Source organism: Ricinus communis, chromosome 5 (assembly GCF_019578655.1).
Source record: "Ricinus communis isolate WT05 ecotype wild-type chromosome 5, ASM1957865v1, whole genome shotgun sequence".
NCBI classification, from domain to species: Eukaryota; Viridiplantae; Streptophyta; class Magnoliopsida; order Malpighiales; family Euphorbiaceae; genus Ricinus; species Ricinus communis.
This window is the reverse complement of record NC_063260.1, coordinates 29,671,778-29,691,329: the sequence shown is the minus strand read 5'-3', so window position 1 is coordinate 29,691,329 and position 19,552 is coordinate 29,671,778. Positions and strand designations below refer to the sequence as shown.

The window sequence follows — 19,552 nt, the reverse complement described above, 5'->3', positions numbered from 1 at the left end:
TATTCCAATTTATTGATTTTTCTTTTACTTTCTTTAATTTAATTATGACCTAACCTTTCTTTGTAGACTTTTATTGCAAATGGAATTAGCCACCATGATGATATTAAACTGGTCCCTAAATGATAACTCTGGGCAGTACTTTGCAGGTAGGACCATTCCCTGCAATCAGCTTTTTGCAGCTCAAGTTCTAGTTTGATGGCTAACTTTTAATCCTTCCACATAGTATCGTTTTTGAGAGAATAAATAATAAATTTCTTTAACAAAAAGACACTCAGAATAACATAGAAAACAAATTATGAGGGTTTGAAAATGAAATAGATATATATAAGTCAAAACTTGGCTAATAATTGAAAGGGACCACTGGAATCATATACAAGAAGATGAAGTTAACCCTAGTGGCCTCAACTTAAGTTGGAAGACTCAAGTCAAATGAACAACTTGCAATAGCTGGTCAGAGAAAAAATGCTTCCGCAAGTAAAGACTTTTCATATTATATAAATATGTGAACTCACCAGAGGCAAGACTGGATTGTATATTGACAAGGATATATTACATAGAATATGTTTTCGACTTGTCGCTCATCAAGACTTTTCAATTCTTGAGCTTTCCATAGAATTGTTCTCTTTATGCGAAAGGCCATGCATGCACCTACATTAATTTCTCTACCTTTTCTCTCTCTCTATATATATATATGTATTCACGTACAAGTATATAATATCAGCCATGAAGAAGGAGAGATGTAACATAATATATATATATACATATATGAGGGGTTGGGGGAGTCCTGTCGCAGGAGCGGTGGCACCTCCGGCCTCTGTGTAGAAAAGATGCCGCAAGTGCCATCATCCTATGACAAGACACACCTGTAACTTCTCTCTTCTCAAGAAATATTTTACTGGAGTTCCAACTTTATGCTTTTTGTTTCCTTTGGCTGTATGCAATGTAAGTAGCTAGTCTCTCTTTGGTTGCTGATCAGAAGAACATCAATTTCTTCTTCTTCTTCTACTTGCTCCCGGCCTTTGTATGATCTTCTTCTTGTAAAATGTGTACACATATACCATCTTCTTGGAAAATTGTTTTCTCTCTATCCGTGCTTTCTGCTATTGTTATTTTAATGATCTGCTTTGTTATTGGAAAATACAATATGACATTTGTTTTTCATTTCTTTGTTACAGCTCTTATTTATTATTGCAATGTACAGTGAAGGTAAGAATTAGCCTTAATCAAACTATACTCTTTCAAATTAAATCTTATAGTCTCTAATTTCTATTAGTTCCTTTGTAGCTGCTTGCCTGCATCATTATCTCCTCCCAGTTGCAAATGCTTTATTTTATGTTAAACATAGTTTACTTGTATTTCTGATTGTTTCTTTGAAGGTATGTATAGTTGCTTCAATAGGTAAAACTTATTTATTTTATTACTGGTTTTGCACCAATAGTTTATCTACTGATATATATTATATATAGATTGATTTCTTGACTTTGTCAAGCTAGATTATCCGTCTTCAGATATATATTTTTGAATTTGATCAATCCAGCTTGAAGATATGGTTGGCTGTCAAAGAAGATATTGGAATTGATGGCTAAGACTTAATTCATCAACTTGTATTACGTTTCATTTCATCATCCACGTGATGTCAAATGGATGAGATTTATATATATACAAGAGTTTCTGAAAATGTTTTTTTATTTTTATTTTTATTATTATGTTTTAGATTAAAGTTAATTAATCATTATTTGTGTACTATCTGTTGACAACTTATGCTATTAACAAATTATGAAATCATATATGGAAGTTAATTAATAGTAAATTGATGTGATATCGAGATGATTAAGCCTCTCTAAAAGATTTAAATTTGTTTAGTACTATATATACATATAATTTAATCACCTATTTTTTTTATTACAGCTATTTTCTAATAAACAAATACACATAAGGTTGGCGTTTAAGGTTGTGATTAAGTTAATTTAAACACTTGAATCAGATAAAGAGACAGAAGGATTCTACCGTCCAAGTGGCTACCTGCCAGACATATGTAGACTACTATCAATTCCTCTTTATGATCTAGGATGTGACTTTTTTTTTTCTTTTAATTAGAAATGTTAATCAGTAATTAATTAGTGAGACAGTTATTGAAAGGGGGAAAAACTAGAAAGGGGTATAAATTAGGGACTCTGTTTTTGGTCAGATGGCAATTACTGCTAATTGCAAGATTCCTTAATCCCCGTCAGGGAAGAGATGTCTTTTACCCTCTCTATCTGTATGCAAAGTATTTTTCTTTATTAGCTTGTAATTACAAATTTCGCAAGACAGACAAGACAGTCTATCAACTAAAAAAATTCATCACTATACTTTTTGCAGCGCCTGCGCCCTTCAGCAATTTGGAATCAAGTCGGTGCTTTGACTACACAAAAAAGCATTAAAGCAAATACCTGATCAGCCCATTTTTCATGGAAAACAGAAATCACAATACTGTGGAAATGTAGTGGAGTTGCAAGATTATAGAAGTTTCCAGGAACCATGGTCAAGAACACTCATTATCAAAATAAAACCTGACAACATTAGCACCCAGGAATTTCCATGACGGGCATACAGTATTGAATGACAATTATGCGATTGTACCATCAAAATGAACTCTAAACGATATTTCTTTTTCTCTGGATTTTCAGCACTCATACCGGAGTCTGATAGTGCCAGAGAAGCAGTTGTCTATACAAGCCATCGTACAGTAAAACTTGAACTTCCTGTTTTTTTTCTTTTTCCTTCTCTTTCTAAACATTGGGTGTTTACCATTGTTCATCCACCTCACCATCAATTCCGCACAATATTGAGGCTAAATGATTTGATGGACGGACTTTCTAAAAAATATAAAAAGAACAAGAAAAGGATAAAATATTTTGGGTCACCTAATCACAAGGATGAGTTCAGTCATCTACACCATGATACTACAGTGGAAAATTAATGCCAGCCCTGTAATTGATATCTTTGCACAAAATCCGTCTTCTCCATGACACTACATGTAGCCAGCGACCCGTATATAGTTTCAGCACTCTTTTTCCTCCCACCTGAGGGAATGTAGATTAGGCGATCACAGTCTCTGTACTTCTGACATAAACTAACCCAAGAGCATGTAAACTACCTTCTTGCTTAATGGTTGCTACTTGCACTGCTTTGGTCGGAAATTTTCACTAGATAACAGATTGCTTATCAGATTCTCAAGCCTCTTTGCTCCAGGGCCTGGTCTAAGGACAGTGGTATTACCGATAACAGAGCATGGATCACTTCCATTTTCCCTGCTTCCGATGCACCAAGCACCAGGAGTGAACATGCTTGGACCCCGAGATAAAAGCTCAGAATCAATTTTGTCCAGCACTGGATCATTGCGAGGGAACTTCCTTGCAAAAGGAGCATTACTATCAATCATCCTCTGCATGTCAGCAATGTTGAGGTGGTGTGGATGCTGCTTAGGAGGGTTGTCCCATGATATGAAATGAAGATCACTATTCACAGTGGTGTTACGAAACTCTTGTGCATTGCAAATGACAGTGTGGAAATACCCTTCTGGGGAAGATATGAAGTTGGCGTAATACATAAGTACCACTCTTGGTAAATTGTCCCACCCCCATATGGTGTAATCAACAAAAGGCCGAGAAAGTGCCATCCAGGCAGAACCTACAATAGAGAACATAAATTACGTTATCAAAACCCAACATTCAAATTGGCATTTAATCCCTGCAAAATAGAACATTTCTTGACCTATTGAGGCATAATTGAAAACATAATAACTCTCAATGACATTTCTTCAAGAGTAACTCTGCAAAAGATTTGAGTGATGTTGGCATGCATCAAAACCAAATCATTGACTGTTATGTGGTGTGAAACTCAATGATCAAGCAACTAAAGGTCATCTCTAAAATGAAATTTGGCCAAATCTAAATGAAAGCTTTTCATTGGCAGAAGCATAGGACTTAGTAGGTCACAACCCCCAAATTTGTGGTGCATAAGTCCACATGTCCTTTCCATCTTCCAGCAAATAAGCATCATGAATCTATTGTACAGGGTTGTATAATTGTTACCCTCTTCTGTATCCCAAAGATATTCAGGTTACAGCATCAAGAGGAAATGAACTTTTCAGTCCTTTAGACTTTTCAACATGAGAGGAAAAGATAAAAAGTAATAATTGCTGCTTGATCAAATTAAAACATCATTTCATTAATGCACTATAGATGGCAATGGCATTCTAATAAGTCATGCCATGTATACCTGAGAATAATGATATGCAACATGTAGTAAAGTTCTCCATTACCGCTAAGCAACATGTTAAGGACTTGAAAGGAATACAAGGGGCCTAATAGTCTGTTGAAAATAATCCGAAAAAAAGTTCCCCTCCATAGCCTAGTTCTATCTCAGCCTATCTAACCTAGAACAGACTCTTAGAAAGCACTCAATGCCTTAATGGATGTTCTTACCTCTTGGCTTCCACTGGAAGCACAGACAGGTGGACTGATTACAAAAGAATGGCATGACTCCCTTAGATTCCTTACTTATAACATGGCTGTCCTTACTACCCACTTAACCGTAGCAGCAAAGTTGGGATACTAGGACGCCATGAATCTTGAGTTGCAGTTGACACGTAAGCAGCTGTATCAACAAAATCTTAGAAGCTAAGAAACTAGATCAGAATATCAAATTACTATAAATTAGTTCCAATGAAGCCACACTGTGATCTGAACATGTCATAGATTAGGTCCTTAAACTAGTTCTAACCAAGCCAAACTGTGATTGAATATGCTGTATGTTAAGTTGCTGACAGCACCCCACCAAATTTCCCTTCTGTTAATCCACTAAAAGAATTGACTAACTTAAATTAGTGCCAAATTCCAAGATCCAATATTTCATCATTGCTTCCCAAATTGCGTGCCCTCTTCACCTCAGCAAATAAAAATCTAATCAAAAGCCTAAACTTTTACTGGGATCTGTGACTGCACTTGAGGACTTAACTTATTTCCAGAACATTTTCTTCCTAGACTTTCTTCTGATAATATGGTTTCAACAAAATTAAAACAGCAAGTCAGCGACTAATACTATAAAATTATTAATACAGCTAACAGACAGACAAGCATACACAGAGGTGCATGCTAAGTTACTAGCATGGAGAGATGCTAGGAAGAAGAGGTATGTATGAGTCAGTTGCAAAGTATATACAAAATATGTTCACTGACTCTTAATATAGATGACAAGGGACTTTATGAGACAATTCTGAGTCCCTCAGTTTATCACAATGGCACAACAGCAGGTTATTTATAGCATCATTGACCCAACAAGAAGCAAAGGCGTGTGAGCTGGTCAAAACCAGATATTGACAACATTCATTTTATGTGTGCTTTCTGTCATCAGAGCTGGTATATTCACAAAAATACAGCAATGTTTTTAATAAGAATGAGATTATGATGGGAAGCAAAACTTAACATCCAACAATCTGGCAAGAAGCTTTGCAAACACTTACTGCCAGATGCAAAGTGTTTTTGCACTAAATTGAATCCAAATCATGCCATTTGACTTGTTACAGAAGTTAATTTACTCAGGAATATAGTTCAAGCGGATTATGATGCCATTCAACTTTCAATAAGACATAACACATCAGTAACCCACAAAATCAAATAATCAAGTGCAGGGAAACAGAGTTCATACAAGTTTCATAGCCGCATAAGATTGATCCTAAAGGTGAAAGCACCACAGTAATACAGGAAAATCTAAGATGGAGAGCAATTAATCATAAACATCCTATGACATTGACAATAAAAGACAGTAACCAAAACAGAAAACCTTGAATCTTCGTAGTCCCGGTTTATGAACTCAGAAAAGAAGAATCCTCTATGTAAACTGAGCTCCATTCTACTAATTTTCTAAGTTAAATTGGTTACCCTTTTTGGAAATCAGAGACAAACTAAGAAAAATTATGAATAACGGAATTTGAGAAAACAAATAAATAACAGAACTTTTATTTCCTTTTGGTCCATTATTTGTTTCCCCAGCAACAAAAGCATTTCTAAGTTGAGCAAAAACGAATTTAGATAATTGGCCATCACATTGCACTTGTATTCAAATACTACAACAATTGAAATAAAATCAGCTCATGAACAGAAAGAGTGGACAATCAAGCATAATTTAAAATTTGCACCTGTAAAAAGTTTAAATGCTGTTGGCACACTCCTCCTCTGTGTAACCCAAAAAACGTCAGCTTTCTTTGTCATATACAACCCAGGATCAACAATTATAGGTTTCGCTCTCTGAAACCTACAACAACAGCGGTAGCCATTAACTCTCCTAACTTGAAGAAATCACAATACAACAAAAGATCATTAATTTAATCAAGTCCAATAACTCACTCTTTCCATCCAATGTTACTAGTATGATCAATGAAATTAAGATCCCTTGGCAAATAAGAAAATGTGTGCAATAGATCTATCCAACAGAAAAACAAAAACAAACCCATCAAACAAGACCAATATTCAACCACAATAAACATTAAAAATGCAATTCAAAATTCACTAACCGTCTTGTGTGACAAGTGGATAATCAGAAGCACTTAAATTTATAAACCAATCCCAATCACCACCATCTCTCAACAAAATAGCAGCAGCGTGTAAAGTATTAGCAACCATAGTAGGGCCTCTATAAGTAACGAGATTAGCTTTTTGGATCATTTTGACATTACCAAACTTTAAAAAGACAGGATCTTGTTGCACATAATTACTTAGATCCAAACGCTCCTCAGCAGAAGATTCTCTATCTAAATGCACAACATATCGATTATTGGGATGGTAAAGAGCTTGCAATGTGCGCTTCAACATGTTCCCATCACCCGCAGACCCAGAAATCAGGTAGGCGAGTCTCGGAGGAGGTGGGAGAGTGTTGATGGGAATTGGGTGGAGTTTAGTTTCGACAAATCTTGAACTGAAAGAAGAGAAAGAACGGTATAAAGGAATTAAGGGAGTGCCATCAGACGAGGAAGAAGAGAGACTAGTTAGCAAGACAAGAAATAATGAAACTAAAGAACCAATTGCTAATGGAAAGATCCATTTGCGTTCCATTGATTGATGATGGCGTATGTGCATGTAGTAGCTCTTCAATCTCTTCATGTTTATTTTTCTTCTCTTCTTTTGGTTTACTTTATGGAGATGTCCGTGAAATGGGTGTGTGTTGTTTTTTTTGTCGATGCTTGTTTCTTAATGGGTTCTTGTGGAGAAACTAGAGCGTGAAATTGACGGTGAAGAACAAGACGATGATGATATTAAAGAAGAGCTTAGCTTCGCCGTGACAGGAGGGGGAATTTCTTTTTCTTTTCTTCTTTTTTTTTTTTTTCAAAAATGTAATTTTTATGCTTGAATTTGTTGGTTTTATGGTTTTTTTTTTTTTTTTTTTTTGTTTTGAGTTTTGTTTTCTTGAACAATTTATAGAATTTGAGACATTTTGATGTTGACCCACTTTGTGGAATTGAAATTTTGTTGGGATTGTTAATTAATTTCGTATTGAATTTAAATGGTAGTTATTGTTGATATTGGAGTTTAGATTTTGAATATCTCTGATTGTGTTACCAGACTTGCAAGGAATTTGATGTTCATGAATTTCTTTAAAAGTTGTTTGGGGTGGAAGTTTTAATATACATCTATTACTATACATATATGAGAAACAATGGGAGCTTCCATATATTGGAATAAGGGTTTTATGGATTAAAAGTTTGTAGCAATAAGATTATTAATTATTTGAGATTAAGTTTTCCTGCCCTAAATTTGGTCATCCTTATTCTGTTTAATATATTTATTTATTTATTAATAGAATTCCATCCAGACACCAATAATAAAATAATAATATGATAATTATACATTAACTTTGCATATTGGAAGGGATAATTTTCTTTTAACAAATAGATAATTATGGAAGGAAGAAGATAACTGACAACTTAATGGTCTCTGGTGATTTAGGAATTAATTGAAGAGTAAAAGTCAATAAGAAGACTTGGAATTTCCATTTTTTGTCATAACATTATTAATGACATATATAATGAGCCTTCTCTAAATCCAAATTATTTGTTGTTCAATTTTTACCCTTAGTTAGAGCAAATTATTCTCTTTTATTTATTTAGGGGATAATATTCTTAAGCTTCTAATATCTTTGATTATATTTTTATGTCTTTTATTTAAAAAATTTTGCAGTTTATTGCAATTATTATTATTTTTTTTTATCAAAGGGATCTAATTTTTTTAAATAAAAAAAAAAAACAAAAACTATTATTTATATATTGATGCAGAGATCCGATTACCCTTTTGTTCTGCCTTTTCTTATTTTTCTTTGATAATCATTTTTGTTCTCTTAACCATCAACTAACTTGACCTAACTATACAAATGCAGCCAGCCTAATTCCTATGACTGTCCTTTTCCCTTTGATATATTTGAATTAAATTTGGGCACCTATTTCCTTTTTGCAATAGTAATTTTTCTTTATCAACTAGTTGTTAGGAAGCAGTTACCAGTAGCTGTGGTACAGTTAGGGAGTAGAAGTCAAAACACTAAGACTACATAAAACCAATTACAACAAATGATCCAAATAGCATGCAATTAATGGCTAATAACTAGTAGTAGTTAATTAAAATCACTGTCACCTCCCTCTTATACAATTGCAACTATTATTTTATCTATTGTACTCCAAATGGCATAAAAAAAATTTCTACTTTAATTTTCAGCACAACCATAGATCCCAAATTCTTCCCTTTTTTTGTTTGTTTCCCATAAAGTGCTTCTGCAGAATATAGTTTAATTCCTATAAATAAATTAGTTTCATCAAAACAAATAGAGAGGTTAGATAAAAGAAAAGAAAAGGAAAAAAAAAAAAAAGGAAAACAACGTACTTGATGATTATGGGTATATCCATTTCCCAAAAAACATGTTAGCATTAAGTGTAGATAAGGGCAAGGGCTGATTCTAAACTGATGCAGCATGCAGCCTTCATAAAACTAGCACAGAGGAGTAGGAGATGTGCTGTTTGCAGCAAATATAATGGAAGCTAAACTAGGCAACTAAGCTTCTTTTCCAAGAAACCCATCTTAATTTTATAGCCATCTTGGAAAACCAGATCAAAAGAGAGACATCTACCTCATCCGATCTAACTTCCATAACAAACTGGAAACCATTACCTCTACTCTATCTCCTAAAATTGGTGAATACTCTTTTGGAAATACTTCTAAGGCCATGCATACTTCAATTAAAATGCTCTTAATCTTCTTCCTTTTTCCATTACTTTTCCTAATCAGCGTTTCAAGATTTAGTTGAATAGAGAACTTTCTCTTTTTCTACACTCAGCTACCTTTGTGCATATTGGAATTATAAAGAACACTTGACCCAGTTCATTTTATAGGGAAAAAAAAAAAAAAAGCTCTGTACATTGACTTTTTTCTTTACAAATAGAAGTGTGTAGCTGTTAGGTAAGTTTCTATACAAGTGTGATTGGCATTTTTCCTTGAGAAGGGCATAGCTTAATCAAGGATGTTAGCTGTGATATGTTGTTAGATAAGAGGGTATTACTTACGAGTAGTTGAAGATGGCAATTATTTTGGATAAATTGAAGAAGAGATGTATAATCTCAATTTGACTCCCAGAACTTATATCCAATGATCAAATATATGTAATTTAAATTTTTTTAGCAATTAGCTTCCTGAATTTATATCAAAAGACCTAAACTTTTCTAGCAAATAGCCTCTTGAATTTTTGTCCAAGGGCCACATACACCAAACTTTAAAAAAAATTTAAATAAAAATAATATTAGATTTTTGGATTTTAATTAAAATATAAAAATTAAAAAAAATATATTTATTTCATTATTTTACTGATACAATATCTAGTGATTATACAAGAGCATATTTAAAAAAATATTAAAATTTGAATTTAATTGATTCAAAAATAAAAAGTATTAAATAAGCCAAATTTTAACTTTCTAAGGATTAAATAACTCAAATTGGTCTATAACTCGTTATTTTTGAATCAATTAAATCTAAATTTTAAATTTTATCAAATAAGTTTTTGTACAGCGCGTCACTAAATATTACATCAGTAAATTAATAAATAAATATTATTTTTAAATTAGATGTATATAACCTTTGCATACAAGTTCAAGAGGTTATTTGCTGAAAAAGAAATTAAATTAGATATATTTGATATTTGGACATAAATTCATAGAATTATTTGCTAAAAAAGTTTAAATTTGATGTAATTAATCTTTAAATATAAATTCACGGTAAATTCACCCTTTTTTGGATGTATAACTAATAAAACTCTAGTCAGAATGGAGTTGTATAGTTGCTGTTAGAGTGGAAATTTGTAGCAATTACAATCCACAGTTATATTGTTTTTCTTTTTCAGAAAAATGGACATCCATGGTACTAAGGAGATTGACTTCAACAGGAATGAGCAGTCAATCAGTCAAAATGAATTTGATCACTAATTGTAAAACGTGACCGATCAGAGTTTTACTAGAGGAAGGTTGTGAAGTGGTACCTTAGCAGTCTACTCTGTAATGACCCTGTGATTCTGCATGGCTGAACTCTATTACGAGGAGCTAGTTTTAAAGGATTACATCCCACATCAAATTTACTTGAACATCTTCCTGAACATTGTCGTCATTTAACCTCAGCATAGTTGGAAGAAACGAAGAAATGGCCACGTTATTGCAAATTTCGATGAAAGCTATTCCATTATTCCAAAATCAGAATATAATTCATCAGTTGAATCAAGGAAGGGATTAGTTTCCTATAGTTCAAGTTTTACAAGTCAGCTGGAAATGGTTGAAGGTCATTAGAATCTTCATTTTTCAGAGAGGTACAAAAATTTGATCTTCAAATAGGATATATACAAATTAGCCAGAATACCAAAGCGTAATCTACAACAGTTGGCAGAATTTACAAAGACAAGGAAGATTTAAACTTCAAAAATATTCATAATCTCAACATCCCTTCTTTACTCATTCTGTTCATGATTCGTGATGCATCATTCAATCTATTTTGCCTTTCATATATGCTGGCAACAACAAGATGCAACTCCTTTTTGTTAATGTTAGGATCAGAATCCAGCTTCTCAAACAGGGATTCTACCATGATAAAATCTTTTCTTGCACCATAGAGGCTCAGCATCTGAAAGTGAACTTCATCTGGAAAAACACACTCCTCTTCCTGCATTTCTCTATATACAGCATCTGCCTTCTCAAATTCCCTCAACTTCCCATAAGCATTCAACACAAGAGCAATAACATCAGAATCAGGGAAATATCCAGCTCCTCTCATCTTCTCAAAAACCTCAACAACATTTGCAGGCCTTTTGTTTCTTGAGAATAGCTCAATCATGCATCTAAAGACGGATATATCCTTCACCTCCCCAGCATCAAAAGCCTGACGAAAAACCCATGTGGCCTCTTCTATCCTACCAGCTCTGGCAAGAATTTTAATGGCAGTGTCCCTAGGAATTATATCTGGGCATTTAAGATCATGAAGCAGACGCTTGGCATGAGCAACAAGACCTGCCCTCTCGTAAGCTACAATCATTGTTTGATAGAGAACCTGATCAATCTCAACCCCTGAACTCCTCAGCTTTTGAAACAACATTGCTGCCCTATCCAATTTCCCTGCCTTACCCCAAATAGAAATTATTGTTGAGTACGTAATGGCATTTGGTTCGATTCCTCTTTTCTGCATCTCTTGCACGAGATTTGTGGCCTTTTCATGCTCAAGTGATTTCCCATAAATCTTGATCATGGTATTATATGTGACAACATTCTGCTCAATCTCTTTCCTCTGCATCAACCGAAATAAATGAATAGCTTCCCCAAAAAGTTCAGCTTCACCATAGACCTTCAAAAGGGTATTATAACTAACAACATTCGGCTCAATCCCCATCTTCCTCATACTCCAAAACAACCTATCAGCTTCCTTAACCATGTCAAGCTGTCCATAAACATCAATCATAATATTACATGTCATTAAATCAAGCGAGCAATTTGCTTCATTCATTTCCGCAAAAACAGATAAGGCCTCAACAAACTTCTCATTCTCAACATACACACTCAACAGCGTTGAATAACTAACAGTATCAGGCAAAACTCCGACCTCTCTCATCTCATGAACTAACATTCTCGCCTCTCTAAACAACCTTGCTTTACCAAACACATTAATCATAGAATTATAAGCAACTAAGTCTGGCGTAATCCCACTTCTTTTAAGCCTCATAAATATAGAAATAGCCTTAGAATAATCACACAACTTCCGCGAAAGCTCAATCAAGTTACTATACAAAACAAGATCACCAGAGACACGATCTTGCTCCATTTGCTGTAACCAAAAAAGGGACTCATCAAACATACCCGCTTTACCAAAAGAAGTAATAAGGGTAGAATAAGTATATCTATCCGGAGAAAGCGCTCTTTGACGCATTTCATCAAACAGGCCATGTGCAAGGTCCCACTTCTTGGCTCGAAGCACATTACGCAGAACAACATTGTAAGCAAACACAGAAGGTGAATATCTAGCAACCTCATTAATCCAATCAAGGAGAGCTAAGGATCTTTGCCAATCGGCTTCTTGCGAGATAAGCGAAACCATGAAACGAATTGAGAGTTGTCTCTCTTTATAAGGCGAAAGTAAAGAATACAATTCTACTTCATTTTGGGTTTGGGAAATTGAAATTAATAGCTGTTTCATGTCCACACTATGGTCTAAATAAGAAGGCGTTGTTTTCTGGGTTCTTGTCCACATGTCTCTTTTGGTTGCTGAAGAAGAGAGGAGGAGAAAGCGAGTAGTAATGGGTCTTGAGAAGGTGTAGATACGGGATTTGGGTAAGGGTAACAGTGGAAGAGAAAATATGGGGTCTAAGACTTGCATTGGAGAAGGAAATGATGAGAGCGAAGACATTGGATTTTTAGCGAGTGATGGATGGTCCTGTTCTGGAACCAGTGGAAGATTTTTCAGCGATACTTTTGTTTTTCTTTTTTTCTTTTTTTTGTCAGACAAAACAGTTTAGTTTCGCTATTGCCACGTCAGCGTCGGCGTATAACAAATGGTGGCGGGTCATTTCTTACCGTTGAAACTATAAACATGACAGTTAATCACCCGTTTTCTTAAATCTTTCCAACTCAAAAACAATAGGAGACACTGCGCTATTACATGCTTACTAACAGCTATAATGTCCATACAGTACAGAGAGAGAGAGTGGAATTTCTCGCCAATATGCATCTTATGGTTCCTTGAATCATGGCCTAGGCAAGTTGGCTGTTACATATTTCACAATGTGATTTTATGGCTTTTTCTTTTTGAATTATAAAGGAAACTAATTTCTTTGGCTAAATTTTGTTAGTGCATAGAATTTCTTCCTTTTTCTAGTTTGAACTAAAAGATCTCATTCTTTTAATGTTGTTTAGATGCTGTCGAATTCTGCAACAAATACAATCTACATTTACAAAGTTTTCCTTTCTCTTTTCTAGTAATCTTAAAAATGGAACATGGATATACTCCACAGGAAAAAAAATTACAAATTTTATGCAAAAGGAATTGGCTTGAAGGTATAAACATGGGCATTTCCAAATTTTCATAGTTATGGATGAATATGATGACTATTTATTCATTGGAAGATGCATGATCAAGTCTACAACAATTTATTTATAAAGGAATCATTCTTGCGTTCCAATTTTATCTTCCCACTGGATGGTGGTGTTTAGTTATTGGAGTCGAGCAAAGTTCCAAAAAAGCAATAATGAAAAGGATAAGAGTTGTAGTAACTGCATTGATGAATGGCTCAGCTGTTCCCCAGCAGAGGGTGAAGGGGAAGGAGCAGAGGGACCTGGACTCGGACGAGTAGCTGTGACATTTTCCTTTGAGCAGAAGTAGTTGCACCGACTTGGTCGAGCAACTCTATACACACCACTGCTGGCTAAGATGAAAACGTCTTTCCTGTTATCCTGACCAAAAGAGAATATGAACCCCATTGCAGGGAGAGAACTCTCTTCTTCAGTTGTACATGGGATAGGAGAATCGTGAGCACAAGTCACAGAAAGTGACGTACTAGTGAAGTTTCCACTATTTCGAGGGCTTTCTGTGGCTGCCCATATTGCCCCAGCATATAAATCTGCGTACAGGTATCTGAAAAAGGAGGATTATAGTTATAATTGTCATCAACACAAGTCATTCCCCCAGTGTTGAGTTGTTTATAAAATGAGTTCATTAATATTCTATATATTCCGTGGATATTGATCATGTACAAGTTTTATAAGGAAGATATGGTCATATGCAAGTGGAATGCTAGTGATAGTCATTACACAAAGTAGTATAATTTGAAACTATCACTTCTTTGGTTTCTGTTGATTCAATGAGAAAGGGCTTAGCTAGCTAGTTAGAACTTTCTAATCCATGTTTTAGTTGAAAGAACATGTTAGATATTTTGTAAAATCCTATTAGGCATCAGAATAATGAGAATCAAGCTTTCTCACCTTCCATTCATGCATGGATCTGTCATTGACCGATAGAAATAGCCACCTGTGATTGCAGCAAATCCTTCGACCTTGTTTACATCAGAGTGATTGTATCCCATTACAGGGAAAATTGGGTTTATGGAGCTAGCTGATGTATTTCCTCCTGGAGAACTTGGAGGATTGTAAAGAAAGGGGCCCTCATAAACTCGCCAGCCATAGTTTCCACCCTTAGTGATAATGTCCACTTCTTCATATTGTTCCTGCAAGACCATTGCCCATATATCAGAAACCATGGAGAAAGATGACAAGGTCGAAAGTTTTGGCGTACGAAGAATGCCCATTGTTACGGGCAAAACAAATGATAATAATATGGAAAGATAGACGCACATGTTTGATACAAAGATCACAGAGTATGTTGAAGCAATCATTTGTGGGAATTAACAAACTTGAATCCAATTTATAGCTACGCCAAAAATGTATGTGGCAAAGAGTCTTATGACAGATCAATGGTATGTGAGAAAAGCTGCTGATTACCTGCCCAACATCTGCACATAGAAAATAGGAAGGCCTTTCTGCATCAAAACTACATCTCCAGGGATTTCTGAACCCTAAGGCCCAAATTTCAGGTTGCAAATCCTTATCTTCAATGTATGGATTATCACCGGGAACAGAATAGTTACCCCACAAACCCAAGTCAATTATTGTTTGTGCACCTGAAAAATTGCAAAAATGTGAATTTTGAGAAAAATGATGTAAAATTCAATTAATTCGCCAAAAGGAAATGTAAACTACTGGCTTGTAAGTTTAAACTACTTCAAAAGTACTCAGGAAAGAGGACTTCTATCCAGAACTCAATTAAACAGGTACATTTCTTTCTCATTCTGCTTTCGAAACGTACACCTTGTGTCACCAGCGAAAGATCTACAGAAGCATTCTATTCTATGAAGCCCAATTAACTCTCTATTCACAACTCTTATGGTTGAAAATCCTTCTGACAGATGAGAGTAATCTATACTCTTTCACCAAAGACCTAAGGATAATATCATAATAAACAGTAGGTCATCACTTTGACATGCTGAAAGAAGGCAACTTGGCTCTTGTCTAGTGCAAAATACTTTTTGCTCATTGCAGTTGCAAAAGGCACATCTTCAAGAATAGTCGAAAGTGGATCTTTACATACACAAACCAAACAATATATAATGTAAAATAGTAATTCAGAAAGGCCAAAAGAATATGCAACTGAAAAAGTCCATGAGATGGACAGAATCCCAAACGAAAAGCGTATGTGTCAAAATACTTACTGGGTGTGTTATCTATGTCTAGCCTCATAATCTTTCCAAGCAAGGATTTCTTGTTTTGTGAAAAGTTGTAAGGATCACCTCTACTTCCTCCATCTCCCATCATAAAATATAAATACCCATCTTCAGGTCCAAAGATTATTTGACCACCATGATGGGATGTAAATGGAAGACCCATGGTAAATATTCTTCTAACTTCAGCAGGGTGGGCATTTATTACCTGCAATTGAAGTCAAGATAGAACGGATCATAATACTGATAAATGATTGTTAAAAATATAAAGCTATCAAATTGTTCAGAGTTTTACCAAGGAAGGTTGTGACAAGGCACCATTAGCAGTGAACTCTGCTATGACACTGTGATACCGGCATGGCTGTGCTCCATTATCCGGAGTCAGTTTTGAAGGATCACATCCCACATCAGAATTACAGGAACATCTTCCTGAACATTGAGGCCATCTAACCTTATCACAGTTAAAAGAAACATAGAAGAGACTATTTTGTTGAAAATTTGGATGAAATGCTATTCCCATCATCCCAAACTCGGAATCAGAATATACTTCATCAGTTAAATCAAGAAAAGGATTTGATTCATCAAGTGTTAATTGTTCTCCAGAACCCTCTGTTGGAATAGTTGCCAACCAAATCTTACCCTGTTGGTTTGCCAAGAAGGCTCTATTTGAACCATCAGGATGAGCTACCATATTAAGGTAGGAACCGTTTCCAATTTTTTCAAGGCAAATGCCACTTGGAGGACTTGGGCTTTCGGAACTGTTCAGCGAAACTGGTTTGCCATCAAAACATACTGAACCATCAGCTAACATTCCTCCAAATTCATTGCAGAAAGCATTCTTGGACTGCCATAAATCAGTGAGCTTGGAAGAAGAATTAGTCACTGTTCCACCTTTTCCTGGAGACGGAAATGGAGAATTTGATACTGTGACATTGTGGCACCCGTCCCAGACTTTTGAGCAAAAATCACCGGCAGCAAATTGTGACTGGGTTGAGTTTGCTGAAAGTGTGGAATTGCAAAGAACGGGAACTACACGAGGTACAGATTCAATTCTATATAAATCTGCTGAAAAAGGGTCGCATCTCTGCCAAATACAATAATTCAATGCATATAACTTGGTTAAATAATGTTCTGAAATCAGTGCCCAATTGCCTAAGCAGGGAAACCATTTACATGTTTGTTTTGCATTTGGCCTGTAGACCAAATTCCAGCTATATTGAGCCTTCATGCCAACAATCTATACTATCGGAGGATAGATCAAGGAACGATGAGATGTCCTTAAATATAATTAAATATTGCAATTCAAAATGGATTAAAGAGAAAAACAACATCAAACATAATTCATTCAATTGATCAATGAATTAGCTCAAGATGACTTGAAACATCAATTCTGATAAAGAAACAGAAATAACTGTTCTATAGAAACACTTACCGAGCAGAGTATTGATTTTAGAAGAGAAGCACAACCAGGAGAAGAGACGTTCAATGCTTTAAATTGCTTCTTCAACTCCCGATCTTCAGTGGAGTTACAACAAACACTTCCATTGTATTGGCAGAAAGACAGAGAGGTTTCTGGGACAAAGGGTGCCCCTATTCCAACAAATACAATTACAAATAATAAAAAAATGCAGTCAAAAACAAACAAAACCATGGGAATCAAAAGTGAAAGGAACTGAATGGATTAAATAACCAAAGGAAAAGAAAAAAAAAACCCACTTAAATTAGTACACAGTGGATGTGAATAACCATAATCAGTGACCACCAGCAAGTTACAAAGGAAGAAGATGATGATGGCAAGAACCCCACGCATCTCTCCAACTCAATGACAATGCAAGAAAACGCAACACCATCAAACAGACACCAGCCTTAAGATTTTCAACAATAAAGAGTTGAAAATCTATAGTTACTCAGGAAACTAATAAACCCTATTAAAAAAAGTAGATTAAAAAAGCATGACTTAGACATTATCCAATTCTTTCAACTGCCAAGAACTTAATAAAATATTGCCTAGAACACATTATCTATCAAAAGAATAATATCACTTCAACCAAGTAATAGTAATAAACATATTATCAAACCAAGATACTTGTCTGTTACTGGGACACACTTGACTTTTTCAATTCCAAAAATCAGAAAGCCATGTCTATATATGTTGATATATATAAGAACAGTTATGCATGTAATAACAAACAGCTACAAAAGTTGGGTTTTGTCAGATAATAAAAGTACAATAACCTTTAGAAAAAAGGGTAATAATTTGTGTCTCTCATGTATCAGCTTCATAGATTAAAGTGATAAATCTTTTTTAGAAATTGAGGCTTTATAATATAAATATTATTATTATTATTATGAAAATAGAATGAAAATTTTAGTTTGGCCTCTTTTAAATTATTTCAAAAATATATGATTGTAAAATGGACCAATTTTTATTATTTTTCTCTCCCTTTAAGACTTTTAGACACGTAATTATCATGATGACTATTGGTTGTACGTCATTTTTACAAGTATCGTCCCTAAATTATTTGTAATTTAACATAATTATGTTTTTATAATGATAATATGGTAAAGTTCCAAATTGATATATATCAAAATTGTTGAGCTATTATATTGTCTCACAAATTGTTGAGATTATTATATAATAACTTCTCATTATATTGTTTATAGGAATAAGTTTTCATTATTAAAAACAATTTGTTGATGGTAAAAGGGTGACTTGATGTTGTAAGCCCTTATATCTTTTGCGGCACATGAGAGGAGATATTAGTATAATATTTTAATATTTTTATTATATAACTACTTACTTCATAAATTTAAAATGAATGTTTTAGTAAACTCTTAATTATAAGTTTAGAGAGTATAAAATATAACAAGTCACCTTCAACATTATAGATAAATAAATAAATAAATAAATGAACATCCTTGATTTACAGGGGCCTAATTAATCAAATTCATCAAAAGGTTCTTCTATCTGGTGTTGAATAGAATTAATTAATTTCACCGTATATACATTTACTGCCAACAATGTCATTGTTGCTGAGCCTTGCATTGTCTACACTGTTATCGCCATTTCCATTAGTGAGAAGCCCATCAGAATGGTCCTTGCAAAGGGCAAGTTGCTTGTTCACAAGGGTAAGTTCTTGCATAACCTGTTGAATTTGGGACTGGAGATGGCATACTACGCCGCGGCAGCCATGAACAGGGTATTCAGCGCGCATGTTGGACTCATATTTTATGGATACCATAACATCTTCTCTCTTATCTTTATCCGCTTGCCGTAGCATCTTCTGAATCCTGCAAACACCGAACAACCGTTGCGCGTTTCGAAACGTTTCCTCTTGATCGGCTGGAAAATACGGAGCTAAAGCACATGCTTCAGCACATTTTCTTCTGCGGTACTTGCAAGCTGCACAGGCTTGCTGGCTTGTGCTTCGTCCTTTGCCTGCCATGAGCACACGCAAGTAAATAGACATGACAAAAGGCCAGAGAGTTGGCTAATTAAACAATAAAATAGCAAAACTCATATAGGGCTTTGTTATATACATGATAAGTTTCGGGTTCAGTTTGAAAATGGGAATTTATCCTTTCTTTTTTATCATATATATTTGATTTTGTTTACTTGACATGAAAGTGAACAAACAAGTGTCAAACCCTACCACAATCAGAAGTCTCTAACAGTTATCTTAACAATTCTCTTTCTTTTTAAAAAAAAAAAAAAAAAAAAGAGTGGAGGTGAATT

General features: G+C 34.7%; 4 protein-coding genes and 1 long non-coding RNA gene across 7 annotated transcripts; 1 reads left to right on the top strand and 4 right to left on the bottom strand.

Annotated features, from left to right (window-relative positions):
- The first annotated feature begins 542 nt into the window (after nucleotides 1–542).
- On the top strand, nucleotides 543–2,760 carry LOC125370119. 2 transcript variants are annotated; one of them, XR_007215988.1, is made up of 2 exons: nucleotides 543–1,206; nucleotides 1,538–2,760. It is a non-coding gene; the product is annotated as an uncharacterized LOC125370119 (long non-coding RNA). The 2 variants fall into 2 exon arrangements; XR_007215987.1 differs by having other exon boundaries at nucleotides 1,285–2,760.
- On the bottom strand, nucleotides 2,598–7,705 carry LOC8276001 (beta-glucuronosyltransferase GlcAT14B). The gene is made up of 4 exons (XM_025157028.2): nucleotides 6,557–7,705; nucleotides 6,390–6,465; nucleotides 6,182–6,297; nucleotides 2,598–3,672 (listed from the first exon to the last, which is right to left on the bottom strand). The coding sequence occupies exons 1-4, from the start codon at nucleotides 7,140–7,142 to the stop codon at nucleotides 3,158–3,160; spliced, it is 1,293 nt and encodes a 430-aa protein (XP_025012796.1). The 5' UTR covers nucleotides 7,143–7,705; the 3' UTR covers nucleotides 2,598–3,157.
- Nucleotides 7,706–10,829: 3,124 nt separating this feature from the next.
- LOC8276002 (pentatricopeptide repeat-containing protein At5g39980, chloroplastic) lies at nucleotides 10,830–13,472 on the bottom strand. Its single transcript, XM_002517401.4, has one exon. It carries the CDS (start codon nucleotides 12,951–12,953, stop codon nucleotides 10,989–10,991), a length of 1,965 nt encoding a protein of 654 aa, XP_002517447.1. The 5' UTR covers nucleotides 12,954–13,472; the 3' UTR covers nucleotides 10,830–10,988.
- Nucleotides 13,473–13,674: 202 nt separating this feature from the next.
- Nucleotides 13,675–17,930, bottom strand: LOC8276003 (HIPL1 protein). Of its 2 annotated transcripts, XM_048373634.1 has the most exons (8): nucleotides 17,533–17,930; nucleotides 17,249–17,406; nucleotides 16,112–16,900; nucleotides 15,808–16,024; nucleotides 15,041–15,219; nucleotides 14,525–14,766; nucleotides 14,101–14,177; nucleotides 13,886–13,996 (listed from the first exon to the last, which is right to left on the bottom strand). In XM_048373634.1, the coding sequence occupies exons 1-8, from the start codon at nucleotides 17,624–17,626 to the stop codon at nucleotides 13,992–13,994; spliced, it is 1,761 nt and encodes a 586-aa protein (XP_048229591.1). In that variant the 5' UTR covers nucleotides 17,627–17,930; the 3' UTR covers nucleotides 13,886–13,991. The 2 variants fall into 2 exon arrangements, with proteins under 2 accessions (XP_015573633.1, XP_048229591.1); XM_015718147.3 differs by having other exon boundaries at nucleotides 13,675–14,177.
- Nucleotides 17,931–18,800: 870 nt separating this feature from the next.
- Nucleotides 18,801–19,262, bottom strand: LOC8276004 (LOB domain-containing protein 22). The gene has a single exon (XM_002517403.4). The coding sequence runs from the start codon at nucleotides 19,260–19,262 to the stop codon at nucleotides 18,801–18,803; it is 462 nt and encodes a 153-aa protein (XP_002517449.4).
- Nucleotides 19,263–19,552: the final 290 nt, after the last annotated feature.